At 40.4% G+C, this 17,265-nt stretch overlaps 1 protein-coding gene across 1 annotated transcript in view; it reads left to right on the forward strand.

The window, feature by feature from the left end:
• Window positions 1-17,265, forward strand: part of PRELID2 (PRELI domain containing 2) — a 76,666-nt gene that overhangs the window by 12,925 nt on the left and 46,476 nt on the right. Inside the window, 3 exon segments of the mRNA XM_025892401.2 lie at window positions 43-100; window positions 2,446-2,519; window positions 11,123-11,283. Of these exon segments, the coding sequence (XP_025748186.2) occupies window positions 43-100; window positions 2,446-2,519; window positions 11,123-11,283 (293 nt within the window).

Raw genomic sequence — 17,265 nt, forward strand, 5'->3', positions numbered from 1 at the left:
TAAAAGACAAATGGTAATTCTTCTTTATGTGTTTTCATTTAGTATCCCAACCCCATGGATAAAAATGTCATCTCTGTAAAAATTGTGGAGGAAAAAAGAGGTAAGATCTCTGAATTATACCTCACTTCGGTGATGATCATTAAGTGAGACTGATTTTCTTAAAGGTGTTGTGTGTGTGTAGCCTGGTATATTTCTGTTTTTGAAGTGACAGGAAAGAGTACCCAGCACGTACAGCAGCAGAGGGCTTGCTCAATATGCTCTTGTCATTCTCTCAATTAATAACTGGTGACAGCAGTAATAGCTAACATTTCTGAGCACTTCGTATGTGCCAAGCACTCTCACTTTACTGACTCATTTCATCTTTAGACTAATGTATGGTGTACGTATTATTATTACTCCCATTTAATGTATGAAGAGACCAAGGTATGGAGAGGTTAAATAAATTGCCCAAGGTCATATGGCTATATCCCTATCATATATTTATTTATACATCATTTTATAGATGGCAAAATAGTTGTGATTAGTAGCACATATATAAAATGTGACTATAGTGATTAGATGATGGAATCATAACTGCACTCGACAGCGTGGTTCCATATTGACCAGAGCAGGGGTTGACAAACTATGCTTGTCCTGCTTGATGTTGTGAATAAAGTTTTATTGGCATACAGCCATGCCCACTTGTTTATATATTGTCTATGGCTTCTTCCTTGCAACAACAGCAGAGTTGAGTTGTTGTGACAAGACTGGCCCACAAGACCTAAAATATGTACCATCTGGCCCTTTACAGGAAGTGTTTCCTCACCCCCGAATTAGAATGTAGGAGTCTGCCCTGCTCACTGTCATTCACATCTCACTGTAAGCGTTTCCACTGTCCTTGCCTGGGAACCGGGCCATGCAGGAAGCTGTAGTGATGGACGGAATCAGTGTATAAACAGCAGAGGAAACACTTTGGAAACACCCAGGCCCACTTCTGACATGCTCTTGAGCCTTCCGAGAAAACATATGATAGGCCACTGTTCATGACGTGACTCTGAAGTCTTCTCTGTGCTTGGTGGGCACAAAACTGTTTCACTTGTGAGGGTCTTTTCTTCATGTCCATAAGTCTATAAAAAATAGTTTAAAAAACTTTTTTTTTTCCCATGTATCTGCACTCAGTGTGGGAGAGATGTGTTATTTGGCATCAGAGAAATCTGATTTCGGGCGCCTGGGTGGCTCAGATGGTTAAGCGTCTGCCTTCGGCTCAGGTCATGATCCCGGAGTCTTGGGATCGAGTCCCGCATCGGGCTCCCCTCCCTGCTCCTTGAGAGCCTGCTTCTCCCTCTGCCTCTCTCTCTTTCTCTCTCTGTCTCTCATGAATAAATAAATAAAATCTTTAAAAAAAAAAAAAAGAAATCTGCTTTCAAGCCCTGATTATTACCTGCATGACCTAACTTCCTGAAGGCTCAGTTTCTTCCTTTATTAAATGGGAAAATAATAATCCTGCTTAGAAGATAATAATCATTAGAAGAAGAAAATAATAATAATCCTGCTTGTGAAGATCAAATGAGAGAACAATGTGCACATCCCAAAGTGGTATAGAAACATTAATTATAATTTCTACCATTGACAGGGGCATCTTTGCCTACAAGATTGGCTAATCCATTTTAAGTATGTGTGCTGCAGACTTTGGGTGGGATGGCTAAAGGAATGCCAGTGGGCAAGGAGATGAGCCCGCTTCTCAACCTGGCAGTGGCTTCTGGGCAGTCTGGGTGTTTGCACCAGCATTCAAGGCTACTCTAGCCAGAGTTTGAGAAACCCTATAGGAGCTTGGCTGAGTCACATTAATTTACAGGGCAAAGGACAACAACTCAGTTATTTTTTTTTTTTCTGACCTGGTCTCCCTGTTTCTTAATTCACATTTATTTTGTGTTTTTTACATTATTGGTGCTATTCTCTCTCCAAAACAGAGTAGTGCCAGTCACAGGGAAGCTGCTTCCCTGTGAGTAAAGAGTATGGCTAATATAATTAATTATAGATTTAAATTTTGTAGCCAGAAGCCTGTGCTTGAAAACATGGTTGGTGCAGAAAGTGGCAGAATCGAGTCTCCATTTTTTTGTTAAAACATTCTTTTTATTGGAGTTGAAGAGAAGGCTCATTGGCCCTTGTTGTTGGAGTGATGACATTGATTGTCCAGAGCAGTGAATGGTTCGTGATTCTTTATCCTTGATTTTAGAATGTGCGGTGTGAGTTAGCTGTCTCACCCTTATTCCTTGATCACAGATGAGTGTATTTGGAATGATTTAGCTCAGAAAAGTGGTCAGGGACACTGAGTTTTGAGTTAAACATTTTTCTCTAGGAATTCTACATATAGAAAATTGACATCGACATGAAAAGTTTTATTGACATAGGACAAGAATACATTTCCTTAAAAATTTTTTGAGTGTAAAAATTTTCTGTTTCTAGATGTCTCAACAGGGATCATCTATAGAAAGAGGATTGCAGTCTGTCAGAATGTGGTTCCAGAAATTTTAAGGAAGGTAAATTCATTTTAAGATTTAATCAGATTTGGGTGATTTTCATGTAGTCCTGGAAAGAGACAGCATTTTCTGAGGGGGCGGAGCAAGATGGCGGAGGAGTAGGAGACCTGGATTTCGTCTGGTCTCAGGAATTCAGCTGAATAGGGATCAAACCATTCTGAACACCTACGAACTCAACAGGAGACCAAAGAAGAGAGTAGCAACAACTCTCTGAACAAAGAAGCGACCACTTAATGGAAGGTAGGATGTGCGGAGAAGTGAATCCCAGGCGATATTTGGAAAGATAGACGGCGGGGGAGGGGGCCTCCGTCGGCCGCTTCTGGCAAGTGCTAGAGCCGCGGAGCACAAATTCGGAACTTTTAGAAGTTGGCTCCGCTGAGGGATGTCGCTCCAGTGGCTAAGCGGGGGGTGGAACCCTTGTGGGACAGTGTGGTCTCAGGACCCTCGGGGTCACAGAAAGACCGGGGGTGCCTGAGTGCGGCAGAGCTCCCAGGTATCGAAGCGGGGAAGCCGGCTGCAGAGACGGAGCCGAGGCGCGGGCTCTCAGCTCGGGGTTGCCATAAACTGTGATCCGCGGCCCAGTCGGAACACTGCTCCTCCAGCAGGGACCCAACAAGCGGCAGATCCGGGGAGACTCCCCTCCCTCCCCCGGGAGGAGCGGCGCGGGAGTGCACCTCAGGGATCTGCTGGGTTTGGAGACTCCACACGGGGTCGGGTGCCAGAGATAGAAACGCTCGGTCACAGGCCCGGTGAGCACAGAGTGCGGCCGGAGACCAGGGAGATGGGAGTGACTGACTGCTTTTCTCTGGGGGCGCACTGAGGAGCGGGGCCCTGAGTTCTCAGCTCCTCCGAGTGGAGATTGGGAGGCCACCATTTTCACTCTCGTCCTCCAAAGCTGTACCAGAGCTTGCAGGGAACAAAAGCTCCTGAGAGCAAACCCCAGCAGCTTGCTTAGCCTGGACCTACAAAGGCGGGGCAATTCCACCTCCAGCAAAGACATTTGGGAACCACGGCAACAGGCCCCTCCCCCAGAAGATCAGCACGAACAGCCAGCAAGCCAAGACCAAGTTTACTGATCAAGGAGAACGGGAGAACTCCAGCGCGAGGGGGATACTGCACATAGAATTCATGGCTTTTTTTTTACCATGATTCATTAGTTTTTCAAAGTTAATTTTTTAACTTTTTTAATTTTTCTTTTTCCCTTTTTCAACCAACATCTTATCAATCCCTTTTTTTAAAAAAAAATCATTTTTTATTTTTCATTTTTAGAGTCATATTTTATCCCTTCATAGTAGTTATCCTTATTTTTGGCATACATATATATATAAGTTGTTCTCTCTTTAAAGTTTTGAGACACAGTTTCTTCTAACAGATCAAAATATACCCTAAATCACTAGTGCATGGCTTTGTTCTAGTCTCCTGCCTGATCACATTCTCTCCCTTTTTTTTTCCTTTTTTTTTTTTAAATCTTCTTCTTTCTTTTTTCAAACAACGTCTTATCTTATCACTTCCTTTTATAAAATCTTTTATTATTTGCATCTTTACAGTCATCTTCCATCCCTTCATTGTATCAACCCTTATTTGTACATATATAAGTCTTTCTTCCTTTAAAATTTTAGGAGGCACTTTTTTCTGACAGACCAAAATACACCCAAAATCTAGTGTGTGGCACTGATCTATGCACTAGCCTGATCATATTTGATCGTATTCTGTTTTTTTTGTATTGTTCTGTTTTTGTTTTTATCTTTTTCTTTTTGTTTTTTTTTTCTTTCTTTTCTCGTTCTTTTTTCTTTCTTTCCCTTTCTTTTCCCCTGGTTTCAGGTCTTTTCTGATTTGTATAGAGTATATTTGCTGGGGACGTTGTTAACCTGTTAGCATTTTGTTCTCTCATTCATCTATTCTCCTCTGGACAAAATGACAAGATAAAAAAAATCACCGCAGCAAAAAGAACAAGAGTTAGTACCGTCAGCCAGGGACTTACTCAATACGGACATTTGTACGATGTCAGACCTAGAGTTCAGAATCATGACTTTAAAGATACTAGCTGGGCTTGAAAAAAGCGTGGAAGTTGTTAGAGAAATCCTTTCTGGAGAAATAAAAGAACTAAAATCTAACCAAGTCGAAATCAAAAAGGCTATTGATGAGGTGCAATCAAAAATGGGGGCACTAACTGCTAGGATAAATGAGGCAGAAGAGAGAATCAGCGATATAGAAGACCAAATGATGGAAAATAAAGAGGCTGAGAAAAAGAGAGAGAAACAACTACAGGATCACGAGGGCAGAATTTGAGAGATAAGCGATACGATAAGACAAAACAACATTAGAATAATTGGGATCCCAGAAGAAGAAGAAAGAGAGAGAGGGGCAGAAGGTATATTGGAGCAAATTATAGCAGAGAACTTTCCTAATGTGAGGAAGGAAACAGGCATCAAAATCCAGGAGGCACAGAGAACCCCTCTCAAAATCAATAAAAATAGGTCAACACTCCAACATCTAATAGTAAAACTTACGAGTCTCAGAGACAAAGAGAAAATCCTGAAAGCAGCTCGGGAGAACAGATATCTAACCTACAATGGTAGAAACAGATTGGTAACAGACCTATCCATAGAGACGTGGCAGGCCAGAAAGGACTGGCAAGATATCTTCAGAGCACTAAACGAGAAAAATATGCAGCCAAGAATACTATATCCAGCTAGGCTGTCATTGAAAATTGAAGGAGAGATCAAAAGCTTCCAGGACAAACAAAAACTAAAGGAATTTGCAAACATGAAACCAGCCCTCCAAGAAATATTGAAAGGGGTCCTCTAAGCAAAGAGAGAGCCTAAAAGCAGCATAGATCAGAAAGGAACACAGACAATATACAGTCACAGTCACCTTACAGGCAATACAGTGGCACTAACGTCATACTTTTCAATAGTTACCCTGAATGTAAATGGGCTAAATGCCCCAATAAAAAGGCACAGGCTATCAGACTCGATTAAAAAACAAGACCCATCCATATGCTGTCTGCAAGAGACTCATTTTAGACCCAAAGACACCCCCATATTGAAAGTGAGGGGGTGGAAAACCATTTACCATGCTAATGGACACCAAAAGAAAGCTGGGGTGGCAGTCCTTATATCAGACAAATTAGATTTTAAAATAAAGACTGTAATAAGAGATGAGGAAGGATACTATAGCCTACTTAAAGGGTCTATCCAACAAGAAGATCGAACAATTGTAAATATCTATGCCCCTAACATGGGAGCAGCCAATTATATAAGGCAATTAATAAGAAAAGCAAAGAAACACATTGACAACAAGACAGTAATAGTGGGGGACTTTAACACCCCCCTTACTGAAATGGACAGATCATCTCAGCAAAAGATCAACAAGGAAATAAAGACTTTAAATGACACACTGGACCAAATGGACTTCACAGACATATTCAGAACATTCCATCCCAAAACAACGGAATACACATTCTTCTCTAGTGCCCATGGAACATTCTCCAGAATTGATCACATCCTAGGTCACAAATCAGTTCTCAACCGGTACCAAAAGATTGGGATCATTCCCTGCATATTTTCAGACCACAGTGCTTTGAAACTAGAACTCAATCACAAGAGGAAAGTCGGAAAGAACTCACATACATGGAGGCTAAGGAGCATCCTACTAAAGAATGAATGGGTCAACCAGGAAATTAAAGAAGAATTAAAAAAATTCATGGAAACCAATGAAAATGAAAACACAACTGTTCAAAATCTTTGGGATACAGCAAAGGCAGTCCTGAGAGGAAAGTATATAGCAATACAAGCCTTTCTCAAGAAACAAGAAAGGTCTCAAATACACACCCTAACCCTACACTAAAAGAGCTGGAGAAAGAACAGCAAATAAAGCCTAAACCCAGCAGGAGAAGAGAAATAATAAAGATCAGAGCAGAAATCAATGAAATAGAAACCAAAAGAACAGTAGAACAGATCAATGAAACTAGGAGCTGGTTCTTTGAAAGAATTAACAAGATTGATAACCCCCTGGCCAGACTTATCAAAAAGAAAAGAGGAATGACCCAAATCAACAAAGTCATGAATGAAAGAGGAGAGATCACAACCAACACCAAAGACATACAAACAATTATAAGAACGTATTATGAGCAACTCTATGTCAGCAAATTAGATAACCTGGAAGAAATGGATGCATTCCTAGAGATGTATCAACTACCAAAATTGAACCAGGAAGAAATAGAAAACCTGAACAGACCTATAACCACTAAGGAAATTGAAGCAGTCATCCAAAATCGCCCAACAAACAAAAGCCCAGGGCCAGATGGCTTCCCAGGGGAATTCTATCAGACATTTAAAGAAGAATTAATACCTATTGTCCTGAAACGGTTCCAAAAAAAAAAAAAAGAAAGAAATGGAAGGAGAACTTCCAAACTCATTTTATGAGGCCAGCATTACCTTGATCCCAAAACCAGACAAAGACCCCATGAAAAAGGAGAATTACAGACCAATATCCCTGATGAACATGGATGCAAAAATTCTCACCAAAATACTAGTCAATAGGATCCAACAGTATATTCAAAGGATTATTCACCATGACCAAGTGGATTTCTCCCTGGGCTGCAAGGCTGGTTCAACATCTGCAAATCAATCAACGTGATACAATACATTAACAAAAGAAAGAACAAGAATCATATGATCCTCTCAATAGATGCAGAAAAAGCATTTGACAAAGTACAGCATCCTTTCTTGATCAAAACTCTTCAGAGTATAGGGATAGAGGGTACATACCTCAATATCATAAAAGCCATCTATGAAAAACCTACAGCGAATATCATTCTCAATGGGGAAAAGCTGAGAGCTTTTCCCCTAAGGTCAGGAACGCGGCAGGGATGTCCGCTATCGCCACTGCTATTCAACATAGTATTAGAAGTCCTAGCCACAGCAATCAGACAACAAAAAGAAATCAAAGGCATCTGAATCGGCAAAGAGGAAGTCAAACTCTCACTCTTTGCAGATGATAGGATACTGTATGTGGAAAATCCAAAAGACTCCACCCCAAAACTGCTAGAACTCATACAGGAATTCAGTAAAGTAGCAGGATATAAAATCAATGCACAGAAATCAGTGGCATTCCTATACACCAACAACAAGACAGAAGGGAGACAAATCAAGGAGTCGATCCCATTTACAATTGCACCCAAAACCATAAGATACCTAGGAATAAATTTAACCAAAGAGGCAAAGGATCTGTACTCAGAAAACTATAAAATACTCATGGAAGAAATTGAAGAAGACACAAAGAAATGGAAAAACGTTCGATGCTCATGGATTGGAAGAACAAACATTGTGAAGATGTCAATGCTACCTAGAGTAATCTACACATTCAGTGCAATTCCCATCAAAATACTATCCACTTTTTTCAAGGAAATGGAACAAATAATCCTTAAATTTGTATGGAACCAGAAGAGACCCCGAATAGCCAGAGGACTATTGAAAAAGAAAAGCAAAGCTGGCGGCATCACAATTCCGGACTTCCAGCTCTATTACAAAGCTGTCATCATCAAGACAGTATGGTACTGGCACAAAAACAGACACATCGATCAATGGAACAGAATCGAGAGCCCAGAAATGGACCCTGAACTCTATGGTCAACTCATCTTTGACAAAGCAGGAAAGAATGTCCAATGGAAAAAAGACAGTCTCTTCAACAAATGGTGTTGGGAGAATTGGACAGCCACATGCAGAAGAATGAAACTGGACCATTTCCTTACACCACACACAAAAATAGACTCCAAATGGTTGAAAGACCTAAACGTGAGACAGGAGTCCATCAAAATCCTAAAGGAGAACACAGGTAGGAACCTCTTCGACCTCAGCCACAGCAACTTCTTCCTAGAAACATCGCCAAAGGCAAGGGAAGCAAGGGCAAAAATGAGCTATTGGGATTTCATCAAGATAAAAAGCTTTTGCACAGCGAAATAAACAGTCCACAAAACCAAAAGACAACCGACAGAATGGGAGAAAATGCTTGCCAATGACATATCAGATAAAGGGCTAGTATCCAAAATCTATAAAGAACTTATCAAGCTCACCACCCAAAGAACAAATAATCCAATCAAGAAATGGGCAGACGACATGAAGAGACATTTTTCGAAAGAAGACATCCAAATGGCCAACAGACACATGAAAAAGTGCTCAGCATCACTCGGCTTCAGGGAAATCCAAATGAAAACCTCAATGAGATACCACCTCACACCAGTTAGAATGGCTAAAATTAACAAGTTGGGAAACGACGGATGTTGGCGGGGATGCGGAGAAAGGGGAACCCTCCTACACTGTTGGTGGGAATGCAAGCTGGTGCAGCCACTCTGGAAAACCGTATGGAAGTTCCTCAAACAGTTGAAAATAGAGCTACCATACGATCCAGCAATTGCACTACTGGGTATTTACCACAAAGATACAAATGTAGGGATCCGAAGGGGTACGTGCACCCCAATGTTTATAGCAGCGATGTCCACAATAGCCAAACTGTGGAAAGAGCGAAGATGTCCATCGACAGATGAATGGATAAAGAAGTGGTATATATACACAATGGAATATTATGCAGCTGTCAAAAGGAATCAGATCTTGCCATTTGCAACGACGTGGATAGAACTGGAGGGTGTTATGCTGAGTGAAATAAGCAATCAGAGAAAGACATGTATCATCTTACCTCACTGATAAGAGGAATTCTTAATCTCAGGAAACAAACTGAGGGTTGCTGGAGTGGTGGGGGGTGGGAGGGATGGGGTGGCTGGGTGATAGACATCGCGGAGGGTATGTGCTATGGTGAGCGCTGTGAAATGTGCAAGACTGTTGAATCACAGATTTATACTTCTGAGACAAATAATGCAACATATGTTAAGAAAAAAGAAAACGAAGAAGATAGCAGTAGGGGAAGAACGAAGGGGAGTAAGTCGGAGGGGGAGACGAACCATGAGAGACGATGGACTCTGAAAAAGAAACTGAGTGTTCTAGAGGGGAGGAGGGTGGGGGGATGGGTTAGCCTGGTGATGGGTATTAAGGAGGGCACAGTCTGCGTTGGAGCACTGGGTGTTATACACAAACAATGAATTATGGAACACTACATCAAAAACTAATGATGTAATGTATGGTGATTAACATAACAATAAAAAAATAACCGGCAGGGGGGGAAAGAGACAGCATTTTCTGATGTACAGGAGTGTTAGAACTTTCCCAGTTGTACCTCATAGCCCCTCAGTGGGTGAAAGCACTCTCATATCTAACCTCACTTTTGGCAGATGCCACCAGAGATAGTTTTTTTTCCTGTCTATTTCTTCTTCTCATTTGTGGAGGGCTCTTAGTTGACATAGAGATGGTCTGTAATTATTGTAAAGAGACCTTGGACATTTTGCATGAAGTGACCAGCTTTTCTCATCTGTCCATGGATAGATATGACTGTTAGATAAGAAAGATCAGAAATGGGCACTTAGTAAATATTTAGTCTCATCTTTAGTAAGGAAGATAAAAGCTTCAAATTCTATTTCACTGTCAGAGAGTATAGTTATTTCAGGGAGTATAATGTTCTCAGTGTTGTCTGTAAGTCTTTCTTGTGTTTTTCTGTAAACGGTGGGGATGATGAAATCTTCATGATATGAAATTGTTTTCTCTCTTTGAAATTCTTAAGCACTCTGGTGATTGTTGGCAAAGGTAAGTGGGAAGTTTTAATAACATTGCTTAAATCATAGTGGGATTGTTGACATGAGTCCTTTTAGAATCATTAGGAAATAAGAGGAGAGCATCTTGATGTGAACTTCTTACGATGTCTCAGATGGTTGTTTCAACCTGGAAGTGATTCTGTTTGTGATGGAGAAGCCAATTAGCTTGCAGGTGACACTGGTCTGTGTAGACTGTCAAGACTGACAAGACTGTCACATTCTTTGAAGGAAAGAAAGCTGATGTGACAATGGAAAAGAACTTTTTTATTTTCCGTATGTGTTGCCCTTGTATGCAGCAAATTATCATTGGCTTTTTCTACAGGGTGTATACCCCGCCTTTGCCCTATATACACGCTTTGAATCTATTATTTAAAAAGGCCTTCAACTTTGTCTTGTATCTCAATTCTTAAATAATTTAAGGACACCTCTGACTTGTACAGTGCTGCCTTTGTAGTTTCCCATGTCTCCTCCACCTTGGAAACCATACATTTCGAGGTATTGGACAGAGTTTAAAATGAAGAAAATATTTTATCTGATATTGTCCTGTATGCGAGCCCATAAGTGGGCCCAATTAGAATCCATCAATTTAAGAAGGCCATAACCAGCCCTAGAGGAGACAAGAAGGAGGTTGATAATTTGCTTAGTGTTTAGCAGTTAGGGAAATCAGGCCAGGGACTGCACAGCCTGCAGAAATCCTGGGCCATTTGCATGTCCTCACCAGCATTTAGTAAGGTCATAGTGTGTTTGATTATCAAGGACTCACAGCCCTTGGTGAGCCTTCATTTCTATATGAGCATCACTTGTCCTATTAATTATCCAAGACTAAAAGCAACTCTGGACTTAGTCTTTATGTAGCTCGCTCTGCCTAAATTGAGAAAGCCATCCACTCTCTCTTGGACAGGTGAACATTTTAAAGGTACCTAGTATCCAGTTGGAAGAGGAATCATGGCTCAATCCTCAGGAAAGAAACATGGCTATACGGAGTCACTGCCTTACGTGGACACAGTATGCATCCATGAAGGAAGAGTCTGTCTTCCGGGAAAGTATGGAAAATCCAAATTGGTAAGATCAGCTGTGTGTGTGTGTGTTTAGGTTGGGTGCAGGGATACACAGATGACTGCATATATTAAAAGGCTATAATTCCATACTCATAACATCTGTTTATAACTCACATAAGGTACACACTATTAATTTTTTTATTTTAGAGTGAGAGAGAGAGTGCACATGTAGGCAAGTGGGGGGGAGGGGCAGAAGGAAAGGGAGAGAGAGAATCTCAAGCAGGCTCTATGCCTTGCGTGTGGGCTCAGTCTCACGACCCTGGGATCATGACCTGAGCTGAAATCAAGAGTTGGACGCTTAACCGACTGAGCCACCCAGGTGCCCCACATTATTAGTTTTTAATCCTACAAGTAGTTAATGAATAGATTTCCCTTTGGGGGAAAAATAACAGAGCTCAACTCTGTTCTCATCACCCTGTCCAGTCTTGGTGCCTTTTTGCTCTCTCCAGAAGCAGTGAGTGTTACCAATGTGCTGAGGATTCTTCCAGACTTTTAAGAGATACCATTAGGTATTTACATGTGTATTCACAGAGTCTATATGGCATGGTTTTGTATCTTTTCACATATATGCTTTCATTCTGTGTCAGTCATTGTATACTTATCTTTTTTTCTTAATAAAAGTTTATCTATTTAATATATATAAAACCTAGCTTATTCCTTTATACTGTTGTGTGGGATTCAATCCTATGATTATACTACATCTGTTTAGCTTTTTTTTTTTAAAGATTTTATTCATTTATTTGAGAGAGAGAGAATGAGAGATAGCATGAGAGGGAGGAGGGTCAGAGGGAGATGCAGATGCCCTGCTGAGCGGGGAGCCCGATGCGGGACTCGATCCCGGGACTCCAGGATCATGACCTGAGCCAAAGGCAGTCGCTTAACCAAGTGAGCCACCCAGGCGCCCCTAGCTTTTTTTTTTTTTTTTTTTTTAAGATTTTATTTATTTGGAAGAGAGAAAGTGCACGCGTGTGCAAGTGCACGAGCTGGGAGAGGGACAGAGAGAGAAGCAGACTCCCCGCTGAGCAGGGAGCCTGATGCAGGATTTGATCCCAGAATCCTGGGATCATGACTTGAACCCAAGGCAGACACTTAATTGACTGAGCCACCCAGGTGCCCCTATTTAGCTTTTTTTTGGTAGAGGTTCAGAGAGTTTCCAGTTTATCTTTATTACAAACAGTAGTATAGTATTTTTTTTTTAAAGATTTTATTTATTTATTCATGAGAGACAGAGAGAGAGAGGCAGAGGGAGAAGCAGGCTCCCAAGGAGCAGGGAGCCCAATGCGGGACTCGACCCCAGGACCCTGGGATCATGACCTGAGCCGAAGGCAGACGCTTAACCATCTGAGCCACCCAGGCGCCCAAACAGTAGTATAGTATTTGTGAAGCCTATGACCCTTACGTATGCAATATATGAATGTTTCTCTAAAGGAGAAGTTTTAATTGTCAGGTTTATTGAGTATATTAATTTCTTATGGCAGAATTTATTCTTATTGTATGGTTTTAGGAGTTTTGACATAGTTGTGTAAACACTGCCACTATCAAGCTATAGAACATTTAAAAGGAAGACTTTAAAAAGCTATATGCCAAGACTATTCAGTGAAGAAAGAATATTCTTTTCAACAAATGGTGCGGTCACAACTGGATGTCCACAAACAGAAGAATGAAGTTAGACCCTTACCTCATACCAAATACAAAATTAATTGAAGATGCATCAAAGACCTAAATGAGTTAAGACCTATAAAACTTTTTTTTAAAGAGATTTTACTTATTTATTTGTGTGAGAGAGAGAGAGATCACAAGCAGCGGGGAAGGGTAGAGGGAGAAGCAGACTCCCCACTGAGCAGGAAGCCTGATGCGTGGCTCAATCCCAGGACCCTGGGATCATGACCTGAGCTGAAGGCAGACACTTAATCAACTGAGCCACCCAGGCACCCCAAGACCTATAAAACTTTTAGAAGAAAACAGGTAAAATCTTTTCAATCTTGGATTAGATAGTGATTTCTTAGATATGACACCAAAAGCCCAAGCAACAGAAGACAAAATAGGTGAAATTGGTTTCATCAAAATTGAAAATTTTTCTATTTCAGGGACACTGTCAGGAAGGTCAAAAGACAATGTAGAGAATGGGAGAGAATACTTACAAACCATATATCTGCTTATATGTATATCCATAGTATGTGAGAGTACACTTATTTTGATGAGCCCTGAATAATGTATAGAATTATTGAACCCATATTGTACACGGAAACTAATATAACACTGCATGTTAATTATACTTGAATTAAAAAAAAAAGCCTAATTAAAACATGGGCAAAAGATTTGAGTAGATATTTCTCCAAAAAAGATGGGTAGCTGGCCATTAAGTGCGTGAAAAGATGGTCAGCATCATTCTACATCCGGAAGTGCAAATCAAAATCATGATGAGATACCACTTCAAACCTCCTAGGATGGTTAGAGTAAAAAAGGTACATGGTAACAAGTGTTGGAAAGGGTGGGGAGCAATGGGAACGCTTACACACCACTGACGGCAATGTGAATGGTGCAGCTGCTATGCAAACCAGGTTTTCAGGGCCTCAAAAAATTAAACAGAGAGTTACCTCTGGACTCAGCAGTTTATACTATATTGAAAACATACGTATTTTGTGAAAACACAAAAACTTGTACAGGAATGTTTATAGCACTGTTGTTCATAATAGGCAGAATGTGGAAACCAAATGTCTGTCTAGTGATAAATATATAACCAAATGTGGTGTACTTATAAATGGAATATTATTCAGCCATAAGAATGAAGGACACATGCTATAATGTGGGGGAAGCTTGACAACATTATGCTACGCGGAAGAAGCCAGTTACAAAAGGCCACATAGCGTATGAATCAATTTATTGGAAATGTGCAGAATTGGTATGTCCATAAGGACGGAAAATAGATTAGTGGTTGCCATGGGCAAGGCGGGAAAGAGAGGGCAGTGACTGCTAATGGGCATGGAGTTTCTTTTTGGGGTGATGAAAATGTTCCGGAACTCATGTTGATGGTTCCCCAACTCTGAATATAGCAAAAACATTGAGTTGTACACCTTAAAAGAGTTCATTTCCCTAAGCCAGCAGTTCCTGTTAACATACTTTAAAAATTTTTTTGTCAATTTAATGGGTGAGAAACGATAAATTCCTTTTGAGATAGGCTTAAAGACAAAAGCAAAATATAACAAGCATCAAGTGTTAATAGTGATTACTGCCGTGAGCTCTGATTTTAGAGGATAATGTACTGTTTTTCGTTTTTCTGTATGATTTGAATCTCTGATTCACTTGTCATTTTAATGGAAATAGTAAGACTCTCAAGCTCAAATAACTAAAACCCCCAAATTTAAAATCCGTCCTGGAGCCCCATCACTTATACGAATCGTTACTGCTCCCCATAATTTCGGTCCTGTGGTGGTAATTCTCAGATGCTCCAGCCACCCACCGAAGGAGTGTGAAAGCCACGTCTTATTAGCTTCTGAGCGGGTTTGCCTGGAACCACCTACTAGGTGCTTTTCCTCAGCCTCTCGCTGGCAGGAGCTCCACACGGAACATGGGTGTTTGGGATTTTTGTACGTAGAAGTAGTAAAATGACAGAATTGTCTGATTTTATACAGAAAACACAAAAGTCTTTCATCCACCTTGTTTTAGCCTCAGTTTTCTCAGAGATCTGGGCTATTTGGCTAGCCTGAACCGGACCTTTATCAGTGAAATGTAAAGTGATAATTGGCCCTGAGAATCCAAGGAAAACATCCTTCAGGACCTTTTCCCTTTGTGTCTTTTTTAAAAATTATTTTTCCAATACCTTGATTCTGGAAAATATGATACATGTGTCTTATAAAAAATATTAAACAGTTCTGGGGGAAAAAGACAAGTTTTCATTACCTAGCGATAGTGTCTGTTTATATAATTTTCTTAGTTCATTCCTAATTGGCATTTAGATTGTTTCTGTAATTTTTCGCTGTTACAAATAACGCTGTGATGAAATTCCTATTATTATGTATTTCTGTAGTTATTCAATAACCTTTTAAGGTAGATGGAGCGAGTTGGATTTCTGGGTCAAAGTTATATTTTGATACATATTATCAGATTGCTCTATAAAAAGGTTTGACCAATTACACTTTTTTTTTCTTTCTTTGATCTGTTATGTTCTTGTCCTCTCCCAAACACTCTCCTTTTAGGTTTTTGATACATCGGGCCAATATTTATTGGCGCCTCCCACATCAAGGTCAAAGCTAGATCCTTCCCCTGCAGTGTTTTAAAACTCAGGTTAAATAACTTACCCAGAGTGAGAAGAGGTTGCTGAGCCAGGGTGTGAGTCCAGGTGTCTTGGACGTCACCTTGAGCAAAGTGGTGAGGTAGAAGTAGGGACATGGATAAAGGGTGGATTTACATCAAGCCGTAGAGTGTTCTGGATCCCAGGTTATGGTGGAGAGGTCTTGTCCCTTCAGCAGTCAGCAGCCACATGAAGGTTTCTGAGCGGGGGATTATGTGCTGAAAGATATAGTCCAGACTCTAGGAAACTTGTTTTCTTATCTCTTGACACGGATTTAAGCAAGGTATTTTAGGCAGACATTCTAAATGAGTGGGTAATCTTGGTGGGACATCAAAGAAAGGACATTATTTCTTTCCCCTCCTTTGCCAGGGAATGTGACAATGATGGCTGGCCACTCTACCCAGAAGATGAAATATGGACAACCCTCCCCCCGCCTTTTTTTAAAGAGAAAAAGCTGTCACAGCTGTTGAGTCTAAAATTAGACCCTCAAGCTGTATGTTGGTTAGCAGTTGTGGGTATGTGATGGGAAACCAGATGTCATTCTGTCCCTATGCATGGCCTCTTCGGCTCAATTCAGAGATGGACTCCAAAAGCGTTCCTTAGAATCTGTGTTTTTTTATGTAGATCCAGCTTTGGCTTACCACTGATGTCTCTGCACTTGTGGCACCTTCTTGGGCAAGAGTTACATTATAATTTCACATTCTCTCAAGCACACCAGCTCTGAGGCTGTAAGCTCCTCAATTAGACAATCATGGTTTCTGCTTTCTGAAATCTTACATTCCAAGACAAATTTATTAATTTCTTACTATTTTGTGTTTGGTCCTATTTTTCCCAGGACCCTGGGATCATGACCTGAGCTGGAGGCAGACGCTTAACTGACTGAGCCACCCAGGCGCCCCTGGTCTTTTTCCTTAAAATAGATTTTTATTGTACTATGTAGGCATGTGATTGACACAAATTTGGTTTGGCTTTAATGATGGATATTTAGTTTATCCAAGCAATTCTAAAAAGATAAGTATTTTTGGGGGCTTTGCTCTTTCACCATAACTATGGATTTTGTGGTCAGTAGGAACTTTCCTGTTATCTTGAAGCAAGGTTTTAGTTATCACCGTCAGTGGAGACTTCACTCTATTCACGATGTTGCCGAACTGGGTTTCTTTTGCTTTAGGTTAACAAGATCATTTTCCCATGCTCAGTGTTGAGTATCTTAGTGGCCTGTGTCTTTACCCATCCATGTGGAACAAATTTTGCTTATTCATTAATGCTTATAAACCTTATTTCTGAGATTTAAAATGTGCAGCCTAGTGGAGTACAGGTTAATAACATTGGATGTATTGACCTATTTATAAAATATCAAATAAATTTCTCTGGAATGTAGTAAAAGAAACAAAAGCCAAAATTAAACTTTACACCCAGATTAAATTAATGGGATGAGCAGCTGTTTTTCGTTCAATAAATTTTCATTATAATGAAGTTACACGTATGAATATTCTTCATTCTAATAAGATGTGCAGCATTTTTTATTTTCTATTTTTCAGTTTCTGGATCAAAACATCCCATGCCTTGAGTCTTCATCTGGTGAATCACAAATACTAAAATTTGCATGTTTCGAGGGGCTGATGGTTGGGCATTTTTTTTGTTTGTGTATCCATTTTTTTCCTTGCTTTGAAGTCTTTTTTTTTTTTTCTTAAGTAG

This window comes from Callorhinus ursinus, unplaced genomic scaffold, assembly GCF_003265705.2.
Source record: "Callorhinus ursinus isolate GAN/ISIS: 27379988/994484 unplaced genomic scaffold, GSC_fseal_2.0 scaffold23, whole genome shotgun sequence".
NCBI classification, from domain to species: Eukaryota; Metazoa; Chordata; class Mammalia; order Carnivora; family Otariidae; genus Callorhinus; species Callorhinus ursinus.